At 31.6% G+C, this 14,506-nt stretch overlaps 2 protein-coding genes across 7 annotated transcripts; both read left to right on the top strand.

The window, feature by feature from the left end:
• The first annotated feature begins 257 nt into the window (after positions 1–257).
• Positions 258–3,624, top strand: LOC111399017. Of its 4 annotated transcripts, none has more exons than XR_002703501.1 (3): positions 258–519; positions 2,904–2,982; positions 3,258–3,624. XR_002703501.1 is itself a non-coding variant. In XM_023026213.1 (3 exons), exons 1-3 carry the CDS (start codon positions 360–362, stop codon positions 3,313–3,315), a joined length of 318 nt encoding a protein of 105 aa, XP_022881981.1. In that variant the 5' UTR covers positions 258–359; the 3' UTR covers positions 3,316–3,624. The 4 variants fall into 4 exon arrangements, 2 of the variants coding, with proteins under 2 accessions (XP_022881981.1, XP_022881982.1); XM_023026213.1 differs by having other exon boundaries at positions 258–570; positions 2,904–2,952; XR_002703502.1 differs by having other exon boundaries at positions 259–519; positions 2,904–2,961.
• A 6,429-nt stretch (positions 3,625–10,053) lies between these two features.
• LOC111399016 lies at positions 10,054–13,731 on the top strand. Of its 3 annotated transcripts, none has more exons than XM_023026211.1 (8): positions 10,057–10,364; positions 11,066–11,384; positions 11,971–12,042; positions 12,189–12,256; positions 12,371–12,521; positions 12,978–13,058; positions 13,140–13,235; positions 13,329–13,731. In XM_023026211.1, exons 2-8 carry the CDS (start codon positions 11,142–11,144, stop codon positions 13,407–13,409), a joined length of 792 nt encoding a protein of 263 aa, XP_022881979.1. In that variant the 5' UTR covers positions 10,057–10,364; positions 11,066–11,141; the 3' UTR covers positions 13,410–13,731. The 3 variants fall into 3 exon arrangements, with proteins under 3 accessions (XP_022881978.1, XP_022881979.1, XP_022881980.1); XM_023026212.1 differs by having other exon boundaries at positions 10,061–10,364; positions 13,140–13,226; XM_023026210.1 differs by having other exon boundaries at positions 10,054–10,364; positions 13,140–13,464.
• Positions 13,732–14,506: the final 775 nt, after the last annotated feature.

The following is a 14,506-nucleotide window of genomic DNA, read 5'->3' as shown; positions in this document are numbered from 1 at the left end:
ATCCTCTCTCGCTCGATCCCACCGGCCACAGTCGAAATCTTCCATTGCCATCCATGATTCACACTAAACATCGGTCACACCATTTGTTTAATATCTAATTACTTGTATTATTGGAAAATATAAGTTACGGTGTGTGATTTTGTGACTTCGAAAACTAATCACTATATCAAAAATGATCATTTGCAACACATAAAAGCTAACATTCGATAGTTAAGTGTTGCTAAAAAAAAAAAAAATAATAACCATAGAGAAAGGGCTTAAATTAGAAAATGAGAAGGAAAAAACACAACCCTACCCTAACCTTCCATTTCCCTCTCTCTGGCTTGGTCACCCCCGTCCCGGCCTCCCTCAAATTGTAGATGCCAACCCGAACATTCCAGTTGCCGACGAAGGCGTCGGCGACGATCGCCGGTAGTCCACGTTCAATCACAAGACTCACAATTGATACCTTCAATTTCCCTCAAATCGTCGATTCGCCGACATCTGCCGTGAGCTTCAGCTCATCTTTGTTTAATCCAGGTACTCTTAATTTGGCTTCTCTTGGGCGACCTCGTCCAGCACTTCCATATGGTAATGTACCTCATCTGCCCACGTATATTGTGCTTGTTTGCTATTAATCTTTTAGAGGTTTGTCATCTGTATGCTTGCTGATATTGTAAGAACTTATTTTTTTCTAGTTCAGTTAATTTTTTTAGGTCGCCTTTCCTGTTTCTTATTCTTCTGTTTTTCTTCTTTAATTTGAGCTTATAAAATTTTATATTTTGTATTCCATTCTTTTCAAATTCTTACACCCGTAATTTTATTAAGAGTGCTTTTCAGTTCTTATGCACGTCTTTTTTTTCCTATTTTCCTTATTCCCTTTTTTTCTTTTCTCTTTTTAAACACAAAAAGTTGAACTGTTGAAAATTAAAATTTTAATATAGTGTATTAAGGTAGCTATCATTTTTTTATTGAATTTATATTCTATCGTAAATCCCACTATAGGAATATAAGAAATGAATATATAAATGTGAAAAGAGGAATTAAATCATTGATAAAATGGAACTAGATAAATGGAGATATAATGTAGATAGAGTTAAATCTCCCCCGAAGAATAAAATGCTGCAGAGCATAACTTAACTGAAATGCAAAGTCCCGACTTGTTTGTTATGTTGGCTGTGGAAGTTAAAAATGATGTAAGATAGGAGAAAGATTGTTAGAAAATGGGAATAAAAGCAGAGGTCTGGTTTCTGCATACATTTTCTATTATTGCCTTGCATCAACAAAAAACACTTGTTAGCAATGAATGAAATTTTGGTGGGAGGAAAGAGTGAGTTTGAAATTGCAATAATAAAAATTGATTTGGGTATACAAGCAAACTAAAGTGTAGATGGAAAAGTTAAAAGATTATTAAACTGGCACTGCTGTTTCATAAGTTTCGGCTTTCTTCAAAAGCATTTCCTGAAGTCAAAGGTACTCTTTTAAGCACTCATATGAGAACCTCATTGCTGCTTTTAAGTAATCAAATGACACGACTTCTTGGGCTACACCATGTAGGTTTACTGATTTCTTCGTATAAAAAAGTAGCTTAAATATTTCAGCCATTCTTGCGTGGAAAACTTAGCATTTCCTTTTCGCAACCATTCTTTAGCTAATCTGGGAATGTATGTTATTATTGGAAATATATTGTATTTCAATTTGCTTTTCAGTGGCAGTGTTTGCAAATGTAAAACAGTCTGCATTTTAGTGATTTTGTATAGCTAATGAGTCTCTCTCTGTAGGTCAGTTGTGTTGTTTACTTTAAGCCTCAAAGTGTAGATAAATTTTTATCTGCTATTGATTGTTTGGTTTTCTGACTCTCTTATATTGTGTTTCACTTTAAAACAAGATTTTTGTTTTGTAAATAGATCTGCTGTCCCATATTAGCTTGACTGACTCAAATCTCTCAACCTCAATTGAGCCTTGGCTTATTAATAATTAAGGATTATTCATGAAGAATTCTGATAAACCTCCCATAGGTTCACATACCAAAGGCCTTACAAAAAAGGGATGTAAGGGGGGTTGTAGGGAATCTTAATCGTTAGATTTGTTGAGTATAGATTATGTCATGGTTGTTAGAGTAGGGGGTCAATAAATATGAGTTAGTAGAGTCTAGAAGGCAGGGAAGAAAGTGGGAAAGGTCTGAGTCCTTAGGAGAGGGGGCAGCTCTCCAATCTGCCTTATCTTTTCATAGCGTCACTGTTATAGTTCTTCCATTCAATATTAAAAAAATCTTCCTATTCTAATACAGTGTCATTTTCCTGTTAATTTGATATCGCTCAAGCATCAATAGTCAAATAATTCTGGGAATTACCTGGGATCTAACAAATTTTTTGGCTTATTAATGCATAGAATCTCGTGGAAATGATTTGATTTTAAAAAGAAAACATCAAGTGGCTTACCAGTCATTTGAAAGAGTGTGATAAAGAAATAGAAATTGAAACTTTCCCTTTGTTAACATGTCTGTGGCTAAGGTTAATAGATTTTTCATAACAACTAAATAATTAGGTCTTAAGTTAAAAAAAAAATGGAAGAAGAAGAAAAGAAGTAGGTCTTAAAATATATTTTTGCTGATTTAAATTGAAAACAAACAAGTTATATAATTTGATTCCAATTAACATTTGAGAATGAAATTATGTTATGAAGAATCATCATCAGCTTTTCAGATTTTTCCATAGCCGCCAGCATTAGAGAGGGATCTAGACTTGGCTTATTAATAATTAAGGATTCATGTAGAATTCTTTGAATTGTTTCTGCATACCTTGGCTTCTGCTTTTTGGATATTAAGAGTTTCTGATTTTTTTATTATTAAATGCTTGATATTTTATTACTTAATATATTTGGAACTTGGAATTAACCAGCTCTAATTCCTAAAACTGAAACAGGAAAGTGGGACGGAGAAGCCCACTGTTGCTTTCATTGCTGGAGTTACTGGTAATTCTGGTAACATCTATTTTATAAAAGGTTGTCATGTAACAAATTCCATGTTTCTGTACCTTATAAATATTTTTTTCTTTTACTGGCATAGAAAGGTTGTCATGTAACAAATTCCCTTTTAAAGTCTTATTATATTAGTGTATGACATTATGATATTATCAATAATTAAGGTTGTATTGACTTAGGTCAACGGCTACATATCGGGTCCCATTTATTATTGTCTTTAAATATTTCCCATCTAATTGTAGAAACTATCTGTGGTTTTCATTACAAATTTGAGTGTTTTGCATGTGCACATGGAGGAATGGCGGTCGCAGAGGGGTTAACGAAGTTGCTGTACACTGTGGTGGTCAAGGATGATGCGAGGGAGGAGGATTCGTCGTCGTTTCGGTACACGCGTTCCCAGAAGTGGTAGAGCAGATCATGAGGGTAATCAACCTGGTGATCTTTATGTTATAATCAAGGTTGCTTGATTTGTCCCTCTGTCTTCAATGCCATTTTTTCTGTGCAATTTGTAGTGTGGATAGTTTATTGTAGTTTCGAGCTTTATAGAGGACGCAACAGAAACTTTTTAATCCCTACGCCTTTTTAGTTAGATGATGTATCACATTCTAATGTTCAAGTGTATTAATTCAAAAATTTGTAATGAAATTATCAATTTTTATGCTATTCCAAAATTTCTTCACAAAGTGTATTTTTCAATTTTGCAAGTCAATTTACATCAATTGGTAAAAAAGTAAAATAAAATAAAAAAATCTCTTGGGCAACAGTCAAAAAAGTTGCAAAAGCAAATAAACGTTGCAAAAGCTGCAAAAAAAACTTTTCCTTCAATGGCAACTTCGACCTTTGCAACACACGGTAAAATACTGCAAAGGTCTTTTTCAGATTTTTGGCCACTTCAAAAGCTTTTCATGGTGTAGTGGATGGAGCTGGAGCGTGTTGATTTGTTTTGTGTGCTATTATTTTGACATTTAGCACTTGATAAAAAACTAAAATGTGCATGACTTTATATAGAATACTTCAAATTGAGATCTGTTAAATGTGTTGGACTCTTGTATCGATTTTGTTTCAATTGATATATCATTTGTCAATATCCTTCTTAATCTTGAAACTCTAAATTTCTCCCCTTTTTTGAGTGTCGATTTCCTCATCTTGTTATCTTCTTTGCACTTTTCATTCCAAATGTGTTTCCCAAGCTTCAAGGTGTTCCTAGCATGAAAATTACACAAGTTCAAAGAATTGACTCATGATCATTAGCAAATGTGAACAAAGAAGCATTAATAAGTGTGCAATTCACTATAACTAGAATTCGATATTTTTTTATTTGACAATTGATTAGTAATTTTCTTCTCTATTGATTCTTGCCATTTGTAGCTTATTTATTAATACATCGAAAAACTATCCATTTGCATTGAAATATTATTTGGCTTCACCATATTAGAAATAAATATATTTGAGGTACAATAATTTGTATCATCATCAATTGACCAACTCAACTATATTAAGGAAAATATTCCACCTATCATCCATCTTCAAGTGGATCTCAGAAGATGTATTATTCGTTGTAGTCATTGTTATTAATCAATTAATCTTGAATAATTCATCCAAAATCAGTGACATAAACTTAGATTCTTCCATGCATATCTTGTTGGGAATCTACTTATACATGCACAGCGGAATTTAAAATATATTTCGATTCCCATCCAATAGATCTCATTGTGTTTGGTTAGGAATTGTGATAGGATTGTACCTTTTCCAGATCTGCAATCCTTTTGCTTTTCTTTTCGTTCCACAACTTTGATTCGCCACCACAGCTGTCCAATTGTCCAGCCTCCAACGGTGATCCACACAGAGAAAATGATTGCAGCCTCTAGGGTTTTCTCTTGTGCCAGCAAGAATAATGAAAACCTTAATGGACCTCAAACCCTAGTTATGTATTTATATAAACCCAAACAGGCTCGGCCCGGTCCGGTCCAATAATTAATTAATCCAATTAATTAAATCCGGTCCGTGAATTAATTAATCCAATTAATTAATTCGAAAATATAAATAACAAATCCAATTAATTAATTTATCCAACGATTGTTAAATTAATCAATTGGCAATTTGCAATCTTCCAATTCTCTTTTGTGTGTGACCCATTAGGTTCCCGACCACGATGCCTAACGACGTGAAATATTATTTTGATCTAATCAAAATTGATAAATTAAAACACTCTTTTAATTTATCGTCAATTCACATTCGCCGTCCCTGATTGACATCTAGCAATGTGTCAGGGCAATACATGTGACGGGAAATGTCACGTGGTATGACAAAACCAAATTCGTTCGTTTACCGTGAAACTATAATCCCTTCGTCAATATGATCCGATCAATTACGAGATATGGAATTGTGTCAATCTCGATCATCGATCATATCTTTCACTCCACTATTAAGTCAATATAAATCGAAAACTCCTTTTCGACTTATGAGTACACCTTGGCCAAGGATTTCATCATTGACTTAATTGAATGAAACGCAGATCATAATCTCCTACTATCTAAGAGTGACGAATCCTTTATTGATCAATCACAACCTTCATACGATTCTTGACGTACCCGAACGATGTCGTATTAGCGGCCCTTTTCAGAGCAACATCCAACACCGCCAAAGTATGACTGTCCTCATATAAGGTACCATGACGACCTCAAGTCAAAGGACCAATTTCACTACCGAACGTTAGAGATTAACCACCGACACTCAGATAGTTATCCATGTGGAATCTCTCGACGGGTCTCCAATGTTTTGTTCTATAACAAACATCCACGTGTTCATTTAAGTGTCACCACACTTTAGTTTGTGAGATCAGCTACTTACTTCACAAGTAAGAAAAGACACACGTGATGGTCTATCCGTAATAACGATATCCGTATCTCGTTATTACTTACGACCACGGATGATTTAAGATTCAATCAGATGTAATTTGTATCTCACAATCACAACTCCTTGTGATTAACAAATTACAAATATTTGAATCTACGGACTCTATTATTTATTTAATTGTCTATTAATTAAATAATAGATCTGCCATTTAATTGCATTAATTATATATAAAAGTATTTATGTCCAAAGTTGATTGGACCTAGGGCATAATACTTACATATCTTACATGTAAACCTCAACTAGTTGTTCAACCATACATGATCACGTTGGATGTAGAGAATAATTATATTGAACATAACAAACATATAGAGGGGGTAGAGTAGATAATACTGAATACAACTATTCAAAAATTTTATCGTAAAATATTGCATTTTTTTCTAATATTTTTACTTTTTATTATTTTACCTTTATTTTATTTTAAAATAAGGATATAATTGTCTTTATAGCAAATATCTCAATTCTTCACGGCAAAATTGATTGTTTTTGTACACTAAAACCAACAATGCTACAAAATTAAAGAGTTGAAAACATTGTTGCCTAGCGAAAATAGTCTTGGGGACCTATTAAAGGTTGTGCGCTAAGACTCCATTGTACAATTTTTTGTCAATCTTATCTAATAATTAGGTGCGGATCCACGGGCGATCAAATGACCCCTACAAAATTTTTGGATTTTTTTCGAGAAAATAGTTGTTTTTTTAACCCAGTTACAACATACTTTAATACATGTCAAATGAAGTCGAAAAATTACATTCTTAGCCCTTGTTTGGTCCCCTTTAAAATTTTAAATTGTTTGCTACAGTATTGTTATCCATCATACATTCACACAATAAAATATTCAATATGCCTCGGGCATAGTCTAATGGTGCAAAGGACAGGAGCGATGTTATCTCACGCCTTATTGGCAGCCACAGTGTGGGGGTTCGATTCCTGAGATATAGAATTGAACTTCTTGTAGACGCAATGTACAAGCAGCTCTTGTTCCCTGACCTGTTGGGGCATATCTCGCGATTTGCCTTCCTCACAAAGTTCTAGGGACGAGACGGTGGGGACCCTCAAGGTTAGGGTTCAATCTTTTTTTTAATAAAATATTCAACACACCCCAATAAAATTTCTTTACTTTTTAACCATACATTCTCCAAAACATACTATTCAAAACTTTTTAATTTTTCAAATAATGTGTGTCAAACAAGGGCTTAATATTATTTCAAAGTGCTCATAGCCTAGTTCTCTTTAATGGTGTGCAAAATGATCAACCACAACAAAAGTTACGACACATCAAGAAGTTCGTTTTTTAGAATTATATCGTAGTCATTTCAACTGGTCTAAACAGATATTGAAAATTGTTAAATATGCATCAAATGTACGTACTAAAATAGGCGTTTAACTCGTCTTTTCTTAAAAAGATCAATTACTTCATTAACGTTAATTATTTCTGCACGATAAATTTTTCAATATAATTTGCATCATTTTATTAAGAAATTTTACATAAAAAATGAATTCAACAATTTTAAAATCGTTACAGATTAATTGTAATTTGAATTACTTTCAAATTACTTTTGCATTATACTTAAATATCATTTACTTAGAATTTTTTTTTAATTCATTTACTTCATACATCCAATTTGATTTACTTGCTGTTAGCTTAACATTTATAAACGAAATGGTAAACAAAATTATACGTGTAGCAAAATCCATTTAATAATATTGATAATGATATGATTATAAAACATTTTTGAGGTATCAAAATGCGTACTAACATATTTTCATTAATATCATATTGTTTTGAAAAATTACACATTAATTTTTAACCCCACAACCCAAAAAATCTGGATCCGCACCTACTAATAATGTACCAACCAATTAATGTAATCCTTTCTTTTTCGTTTCCTTTTCTTTCACCATTTATTTTGGGTTCATCTGGAAATGAAGTTATAATTTATTTTTAAGAGTAAAACAGACATTTTCTATCTATTAAGACTAGTGGTACTGCAAAATCGAAAAGTTGGAAATGTCATTGCCTAAAAAATTAACATATTTTAGGTCCACGACATCCTCCACATTGCTACACAGCCAAATGCTGGAAATTCCAATACTATAATTTTAACAATTTCATAATACAAGTCTTTTTTCAATCTTAGTCGATGTTAAGCCCTTGTTTGAGCTCCATTCGAAGAGAAATTTTGGTAAAATCTATTATGCAATAGTATTTTTTGGAAGAATATGATGTTAAAAAGAACAATTTTTTTTATTTACGTATAATATTATTTTATTAAAAAATGTGATTGAAAATAAGAGAGAAAAATATATACACTATACATTCTATCGTATTTGGTAAGCTTCCAAAATATGAGAAGTATGTATTTGACTTGACTTGATGCATGAGATATGAATGGATTCTTATTGTTTGAGAAGGTCACCAACCAAACCAATGAGAAAGCTATGACGCGATTGTACTTTTCTTGTCAACCAAACCCTCAAAAAATATAGACCATATTTTGCACAACAAACTCCACCAAAGTGAGCCGACCAAGAAAACAATTGGCACACGTATAAGTTTTCTGCTATTAATAGTCAAACTTCTTTAATTAAACTTCAATTGACCATCGATAGGCCGTATCTCAACTTGAAACAACATCCACATAGAGATTTAAATTTAATAGATCGTCTTGAAATTTAATTTTGCTTAGGAAAATGAATAATGGAGGCTTGTTGTTTGAAAAGCAATCTATTTTGTTAATCATCATCATTGCTCTAGTGTTTATTATTAACAACTCGAGTATTTAGTATTAACGTTTTTGCTATAGAAAATCCATCTTCAATTTATGGGTTTTAAAGCATCAATGGTCCCATTTATGTTCCATCTTTGAATCGTGTATACAGTATACGATATAAATTTAACAGGATATTAACCTAATTTTAAGCTTTAGCTAAACATACTCTATATATATTTGACATTGTTTTATTTACATAACTTATTTTTATGAAAGGAGATAATTGTTTAGTGAATAAAAATAATTACTAATTTAAGATGAAAGAGTTGCACTGAAAATTTATTTCTTTTAAGTTAACAATTATTTAACTTAAAATTACTAGGATAATATACACGGTTTAAATTAATATTGCTGCTATTTAATTAATTTCTCCCTGTCTTGATCAATATTGACGATTAATTCATTATTATTTATCCAAAGGATACGTTTCCTTTCTTAGTGAAAAAGAATAGTAGTTTAAGTGTATACGTATTTAATGACTTTAGAATACTTCAAAAATAGCTTTACGTGTAACCTCAACGTGTCAAAATTCTTAACCATGATTATTGGGTAAATTCTCTCTTTTAAGTTAACAATTATTTAACAATTAAGAGTTTAAACTTTTTTTTTTTTTTATAATGTTGATATCGAAGCTAAAAAAAAAAAAAAAAAAAAACTTGAGAGTAATTTGAATTGTCCAAAACTCAAAGATGAAAGTATAAAATTTTAAGTTAAATTTTCCAAAATGATCCATAAAAATTTTATATTATCAATATATTAGAGTTTAAGTTACTCTTTTTAAAGAAGTTAACTTTTAAAATAGAATCGAAAGCCTAAATAACAAATATTAATTTTTAATAATGAATTGTGGCCAATTGGCCATCTTGTCTATGGATGTTATATTTCATAAAAATTTCGAGAAATTCTAAAAAATGATGAAATGAACTTCGTATAGCCAATCTTCATAGTATTAAAGAATCAACATATCCTCAAAAACTTGAAAAAAAAAAAAAAAATTATATCAATAATATACAACAATTTCCACTCAAAATGAGTAATTTTTATATTATTAAAATCATTAAATACTTAACTTATTAATCCAGGGCAAGGGGCCCTAAACGACTAAAAAGAAAAACCTTTCATTACAGAGAAAACTATTACTCAACAATTAATAAGATATTAATTATAATGACTTTTAGCTTGGTTGGTTGAACTAATGGAACTCATCAGATATTAAATAAACAGAGTAGGATATTAATAATCTAACTTCATAATTAATTGAGTTTAGGCTATAAATGATCTCGTCAAATAACTGAAAGGGAAGAGTAATCGTTTCTTTGCCGTCAGAATCTCACACAGATAACTGATTCTTTAAAAAAATGAAAAACTAAAAAGATCAAAAATAATTTATTTTTCTAGAAAAAAACTGCTGCATGTAAATTGTACAAATGTCACTACTCTATAAACTAGTATAAAGGGTGGGGACATGCTTGAAAGACTCGAGATACTATTTTATTCCGGGACAATTTTCCTTTTTTGTTTTTTTCCACGAAAAAGGTCTTCTGGTTTGTGGATGTTTATGTATATAAACATTTGTATGTATTTTGTATTTGATAAAGAATTTGAATTTGGGTGCTTACAATAATAAGGACACTCAATCTCTTGCTTGGTTCCAAACTCGGGTTTTTGCAAAAGAAAGAGAGGTTTCTTAGCTTTCAGATATCCGATCCCCTTCTTGTAAGTCTCTGTTCTAAACTTTTTTTGTTTTCTAAGTATATTCCATTATATTCGCACTACTTTGTGTTTAATTTTTATTTGCATTTAAAGTTTTATTGCCCGAAAGATCACTTTTTTGCCCCCTGGTATGTCTCATTTCCTCTTCTTTTTGCGCCTGGGTTTGATGGGTTCTTCTCTTTTTCCTGCTTTTATGTCTTCTGGGAATGTTTTTTAAGTATTTTTGTGAAATGAGTTTTTACCATTTTTGTGCTTTTCATTTTTTGTTTCTTGAGGAAAAGCAAATACACTTTCTGAATTTTTGGTGGTTGTCTTAATTCTTTTAATCCCTCCTTTCTGTTCTGGTAGACCTTTTCTTTGTATTTATACTGTTCTCTTCTCTTTGTATGAGGCTTCAATAGTGTTTTTGACTGCTAAATATTGTTCAGGAGCATTTTTCTATTTAATTTTTATCCCTTTTTTTTTAATAGAATTCTGTCTTTTATATTTGGAATTTCATTAATTTTGCCTATTGTTTGATTTTCTCATTTGGACTACAAGGTAGATTTTGTTTCCCAGTCTTTCATTTTCTTTCTAACTAGCATTTGCTAATTCAATTTTTAAATTTGGCTGCAAGAATGAACATGGAGGCATAGTCTATATTTGTTGTTTGTGAATAAGTATCTGTTGATTAAATTATATAGCTCTTTTTTTCTTATTCTCAGGGAGATTTGGTAAAGGTGGATTGGTTGTTTAAGGCTTAATTTTCATTAAGTGATAATCTTATACTGTTGAAGGACGATGGGAGATCACTTTGTTTTGCTGGTCGATCGCTTGCTCACTGAATCAACTTTGGAAGCTGCAATCGAAAGCAGAAAATCATTAAAACAGGCTGCAATCGATGAAACATTGATTGACTGCTCGCCTCGTAAAGAATGTGAAGCTAGTTTATCTCCGAGGAAACTGGTTGAGTGCAGAATATGCCAGGATGAAGATGTCAATTCAAATATGGAGTCTCCTTGCTCTTGCTGTGGTAGCTTGAAGGTTGGTTGGCCTTCAATCTTTTTATTGTTCTCTTTAAAAATTTGATTTTTATGATTATGTGATTTTATCCGTTTCTGTATTATAATGATTTACGCAATTCAGATAATTAGTTATATTAGGCTTCTAATTATCTTGTGATGTTTCTTATTTGCACTCAACATCATTTCAATTGCTAAAGCCTAAGACATATATAAATTTTCTTATTCATCTGTCCCTGAAAGTCAAGAAATTATCCTGTTCATGTTTACCCTTAATCAGGATTGTGATACACACTGTATTTTCGAATTTTTCTGTTAGTTTCAATTAACAACAGGTTGTTTTAAATGTAAAGATTGGACAATAATTTTGGATAAGATTGAATTTTTGTGTTTTGTTTGGCAGAGTCTGACTTTGTTGAAATCTGACTTTATTGACAAAATACTCTATATCAATGAAGAAATATGACCTAAGATAATTTTTTTTCTGAAGCAACTTCTGTTTTTCATTTATTTATTCCCTGGGTGTTTATACTAAGTTGATTGTTTTCTTCCTTTTCCAATTATACTTTAAAAAAAAGTCGTGTATGATGGCTCTGCTTTGCTTCTAGTATGCTCACCGGAAATGCGTTCAGAGGTGGTGTAATGAGAAGGGTGACACTGTATGTGAGATATGCCATCAGGTAGGCTACTATTTTCGAATTTTTTCACACTTGGCTCAATTACTTGTTATTTTTGTTTTACTGTTTCTCTTGTTTCAATAGTAAAGTTTTCACCTTTTCATTTATAATTTTAGTTGTTTACTGATTTATGTATATACTAATTGCAGCAATTCAAACCGGGATATACGGCACCACCCCCAATCTTCCGATTTCGTGAAATACCAATGAACTTGAGGTACTACTATTCTAATTTTCCCTTGTATTTGTTCGTCTATGATAACAAAATTATCGGAAAGGAAAATATGCATTGATGTATAGTTTCTCATTACCAAAATGCTCGATTGTTCAGGGGAAATTGGCAAATAGCCAGAAGAGACTTGGCTAATCCTCGCCTTGTGACAATGGCTTCAACTGATCAGAATTTCCTTGATCCTGACTATGATGAATATGAATTTTCTACAAGAAGAAGCATAATCTTCTGTCGATCAATTGCCATAATTGTAATCACTCTCTCTCTTTCTCTGCCTCTGTGCATTCAATTTGTGTATATTCAACCTTGTGCAAACCATAGAAACTTCTAAGAATTTCTTTTCCAGAATATAAAAGGAGAATTGGAAGTACCAAAAGATTCAGATTCAAGATCTTTAACTGGAATTTTAGATCTAAGATACTCTTAGGAGAGAATTATACGCATTCAGTTTATTTGAAGTTCATACTGATGAAAGATGTGAAATATCAATCATAAAACAAAATTAATGGATTGATGAACTTGCTTGCTGATATTGCAAATGAATTTCTTTTATCACATTGGCCTGAGTTTGTTATACTTAATCAAACTTTCAAAGAACTGTTAAAGATAAATTTCGGATAATAATCATTTATCACAACTGTTAGGCTGAGTAAATACTTGCTTCTGGCAATAGTTTCATTTTATTTAATGATTTTCTTGTCTGCAGTTTATGATCCTTCTGATTTTGAGGCACACTCTTCCCATCATTTTTAGTCGAGCAGAGAACTATTCTTGCCCATTGATCGTGGTACGATAACTAGCTAATCGAAAATGCGAAGTCCAAATTTTATACATAAAAGTTTCTTATTTTTCTTTTTGCATATCACAGCTATTACTTCTAAGAATTGCTGGGATTATTCTTCCAATCTGCATAATACTGAAAGCCGTCACTTCTATCATATGTCATCGACAACAGGTGAATGAAGTAGCTCTGTCGAACTTTTTCCTTATTCCTCTCATGTGGATTAGTGGTTTCACTTTGCACTCTAAACTTTGTCTCGTCATTGGGCGTTAACAGGCTAATTTATCCATCACTCCATCGGATGAAGAAGCTGGCCAATTCACTCCACATCAGCTTCATGTGACGCCTGTTTATTAAGTGGTACTCAATGCTGCAACTCGAACTTCTCTTTCTATGGAGCTCGTCTCATGAATCTTCATTTAGCAGACTGCTATTAAAGCATGACAGCTGCTAGGAATTCACAATTCTCCAAAGATGATATAAACAATGTTGTGGTTTTATTTCATATTACGAACAAATATGCCTTCATTTTAGCTGGGGCAATCGTATTTCGAACATTGGTATCCTCCAAGTGTACATTTTCAGGTGTAAATTTGTTACTGCACCTTTGGAGAAGTATATTTGTACAGAACTTTTATACCACTTCGTATATAAAAATTAAGGTAGAATTGAAGATGAATGTCTTTGTCTTGTAGGTGAGTTACTGGTTTACGTTGCATACATTTCTTGGACCATTGCTTGGACAAAGTAATGTATTTGAAGACGTAAGTTGAAGAAATGAATATGAAAGTTGAATTATTAAAAGTAGTAGTTGACCATGAGAAGCTACATTATCCATATGCCAATAATTTCATTTTCTTTCTTTTTTTTTTTTTCTTTTTTTTTGGTGGGTTATCTAATGATGTTTGTCCTGTACTCTTGTGTATTATTATTATTTTTTTTTCTAAAAATAAAAATATAATTGCAAATTGTCTCGCACAAATTCATAGCTAATTTCAAAAGGGCATCTGGATAAATAAATTATATTTTCAATTTTCTTGACTAAAATTAATTATTATTTTACTTAAAAAATGCTTTGTTACAAAAATTCAGTGTTATAAAAGACGAGTAAATATGGGACCTAGGCGGCCGGCGAGGAAAAAACCTTGCGTATAATGGTGTGAGAAGATGGTCAATTCTATTTTTGACTACCTCACATGATCCTATGCAACAAAAGGTGCACATTTTATTATAATTATTTCTTTTTTGGGTCCAATTTTCTTTTAAATTTTTTAAAGGTTAAATAAATTAACAAATAAAAAGAATAATTATTGATTGACTTATTATAATAATTATAAATGGTCTTAAATAATTAAAATAATAAAAAATATAGATAAATGCCTTATCATTAAAATTAAGTTCCATTTTAAAAAATCAACTTTACTAAGAGCAGTGGTCCAAATCCTTATACGTTG

This window comes from Olea europaea, chromosome 8, assembly GCF_002742605.1.
Source record: "Olea europaea var. sylvestris chromosome 8, O_europaea_v1, whole genome shotgun sequence".
NCBI lineage: Eukaryota > Viridiplantae > Streptophyta > Magnoliopsida > Lamiales > Oleaceae > Olea > Olea europaea.
This window is presented reverse-complemented; position numbering and strand designations above follow the sequence as displayed.

Coding starts and splice junctions, on each gene's coding strand:
- LOC111399017 (XM_023026213.1), top strand. CDS start 360: ATGCCAACCCGAACATTCCAGTTGCCGACGAAGGCGTCGGCGACGATC. Junction 571..2,903: donor TCGTCCAGCACTTCCATATG/GTAATGTACCTC, acceptor AAACTGAAACAG/GAAAGTGGGACGGAGAAGCC. Junction 2,953..3,257: donor TTTCATTGCTGGAGTTACTG/GTAATTCTGGTA, acceptor GTGCACATGGAG/GAATGGCGGTCGCAGAGGGG.
- LOC111399016 (XM_023026210.1), top strand. CDS start 11,142: ATGGGAGATCACTTTGTTTTGCTGGTCGATCGCTTGCTCACTGAATCA. Junction 12,043..12,188: donor TATGTGAGATATGCCATCAG/GTAGGCTACTAT, acceptor TACTAATTGCAG/CAATTCAAACCGGGATATAC. Junction 12,522..12,977: donor GTCGATCAATTGCCATAATT/GTAATCACTCTC, acceptor TCTTGTCTGCAG/TTTATGATCCTTCTGATTTT.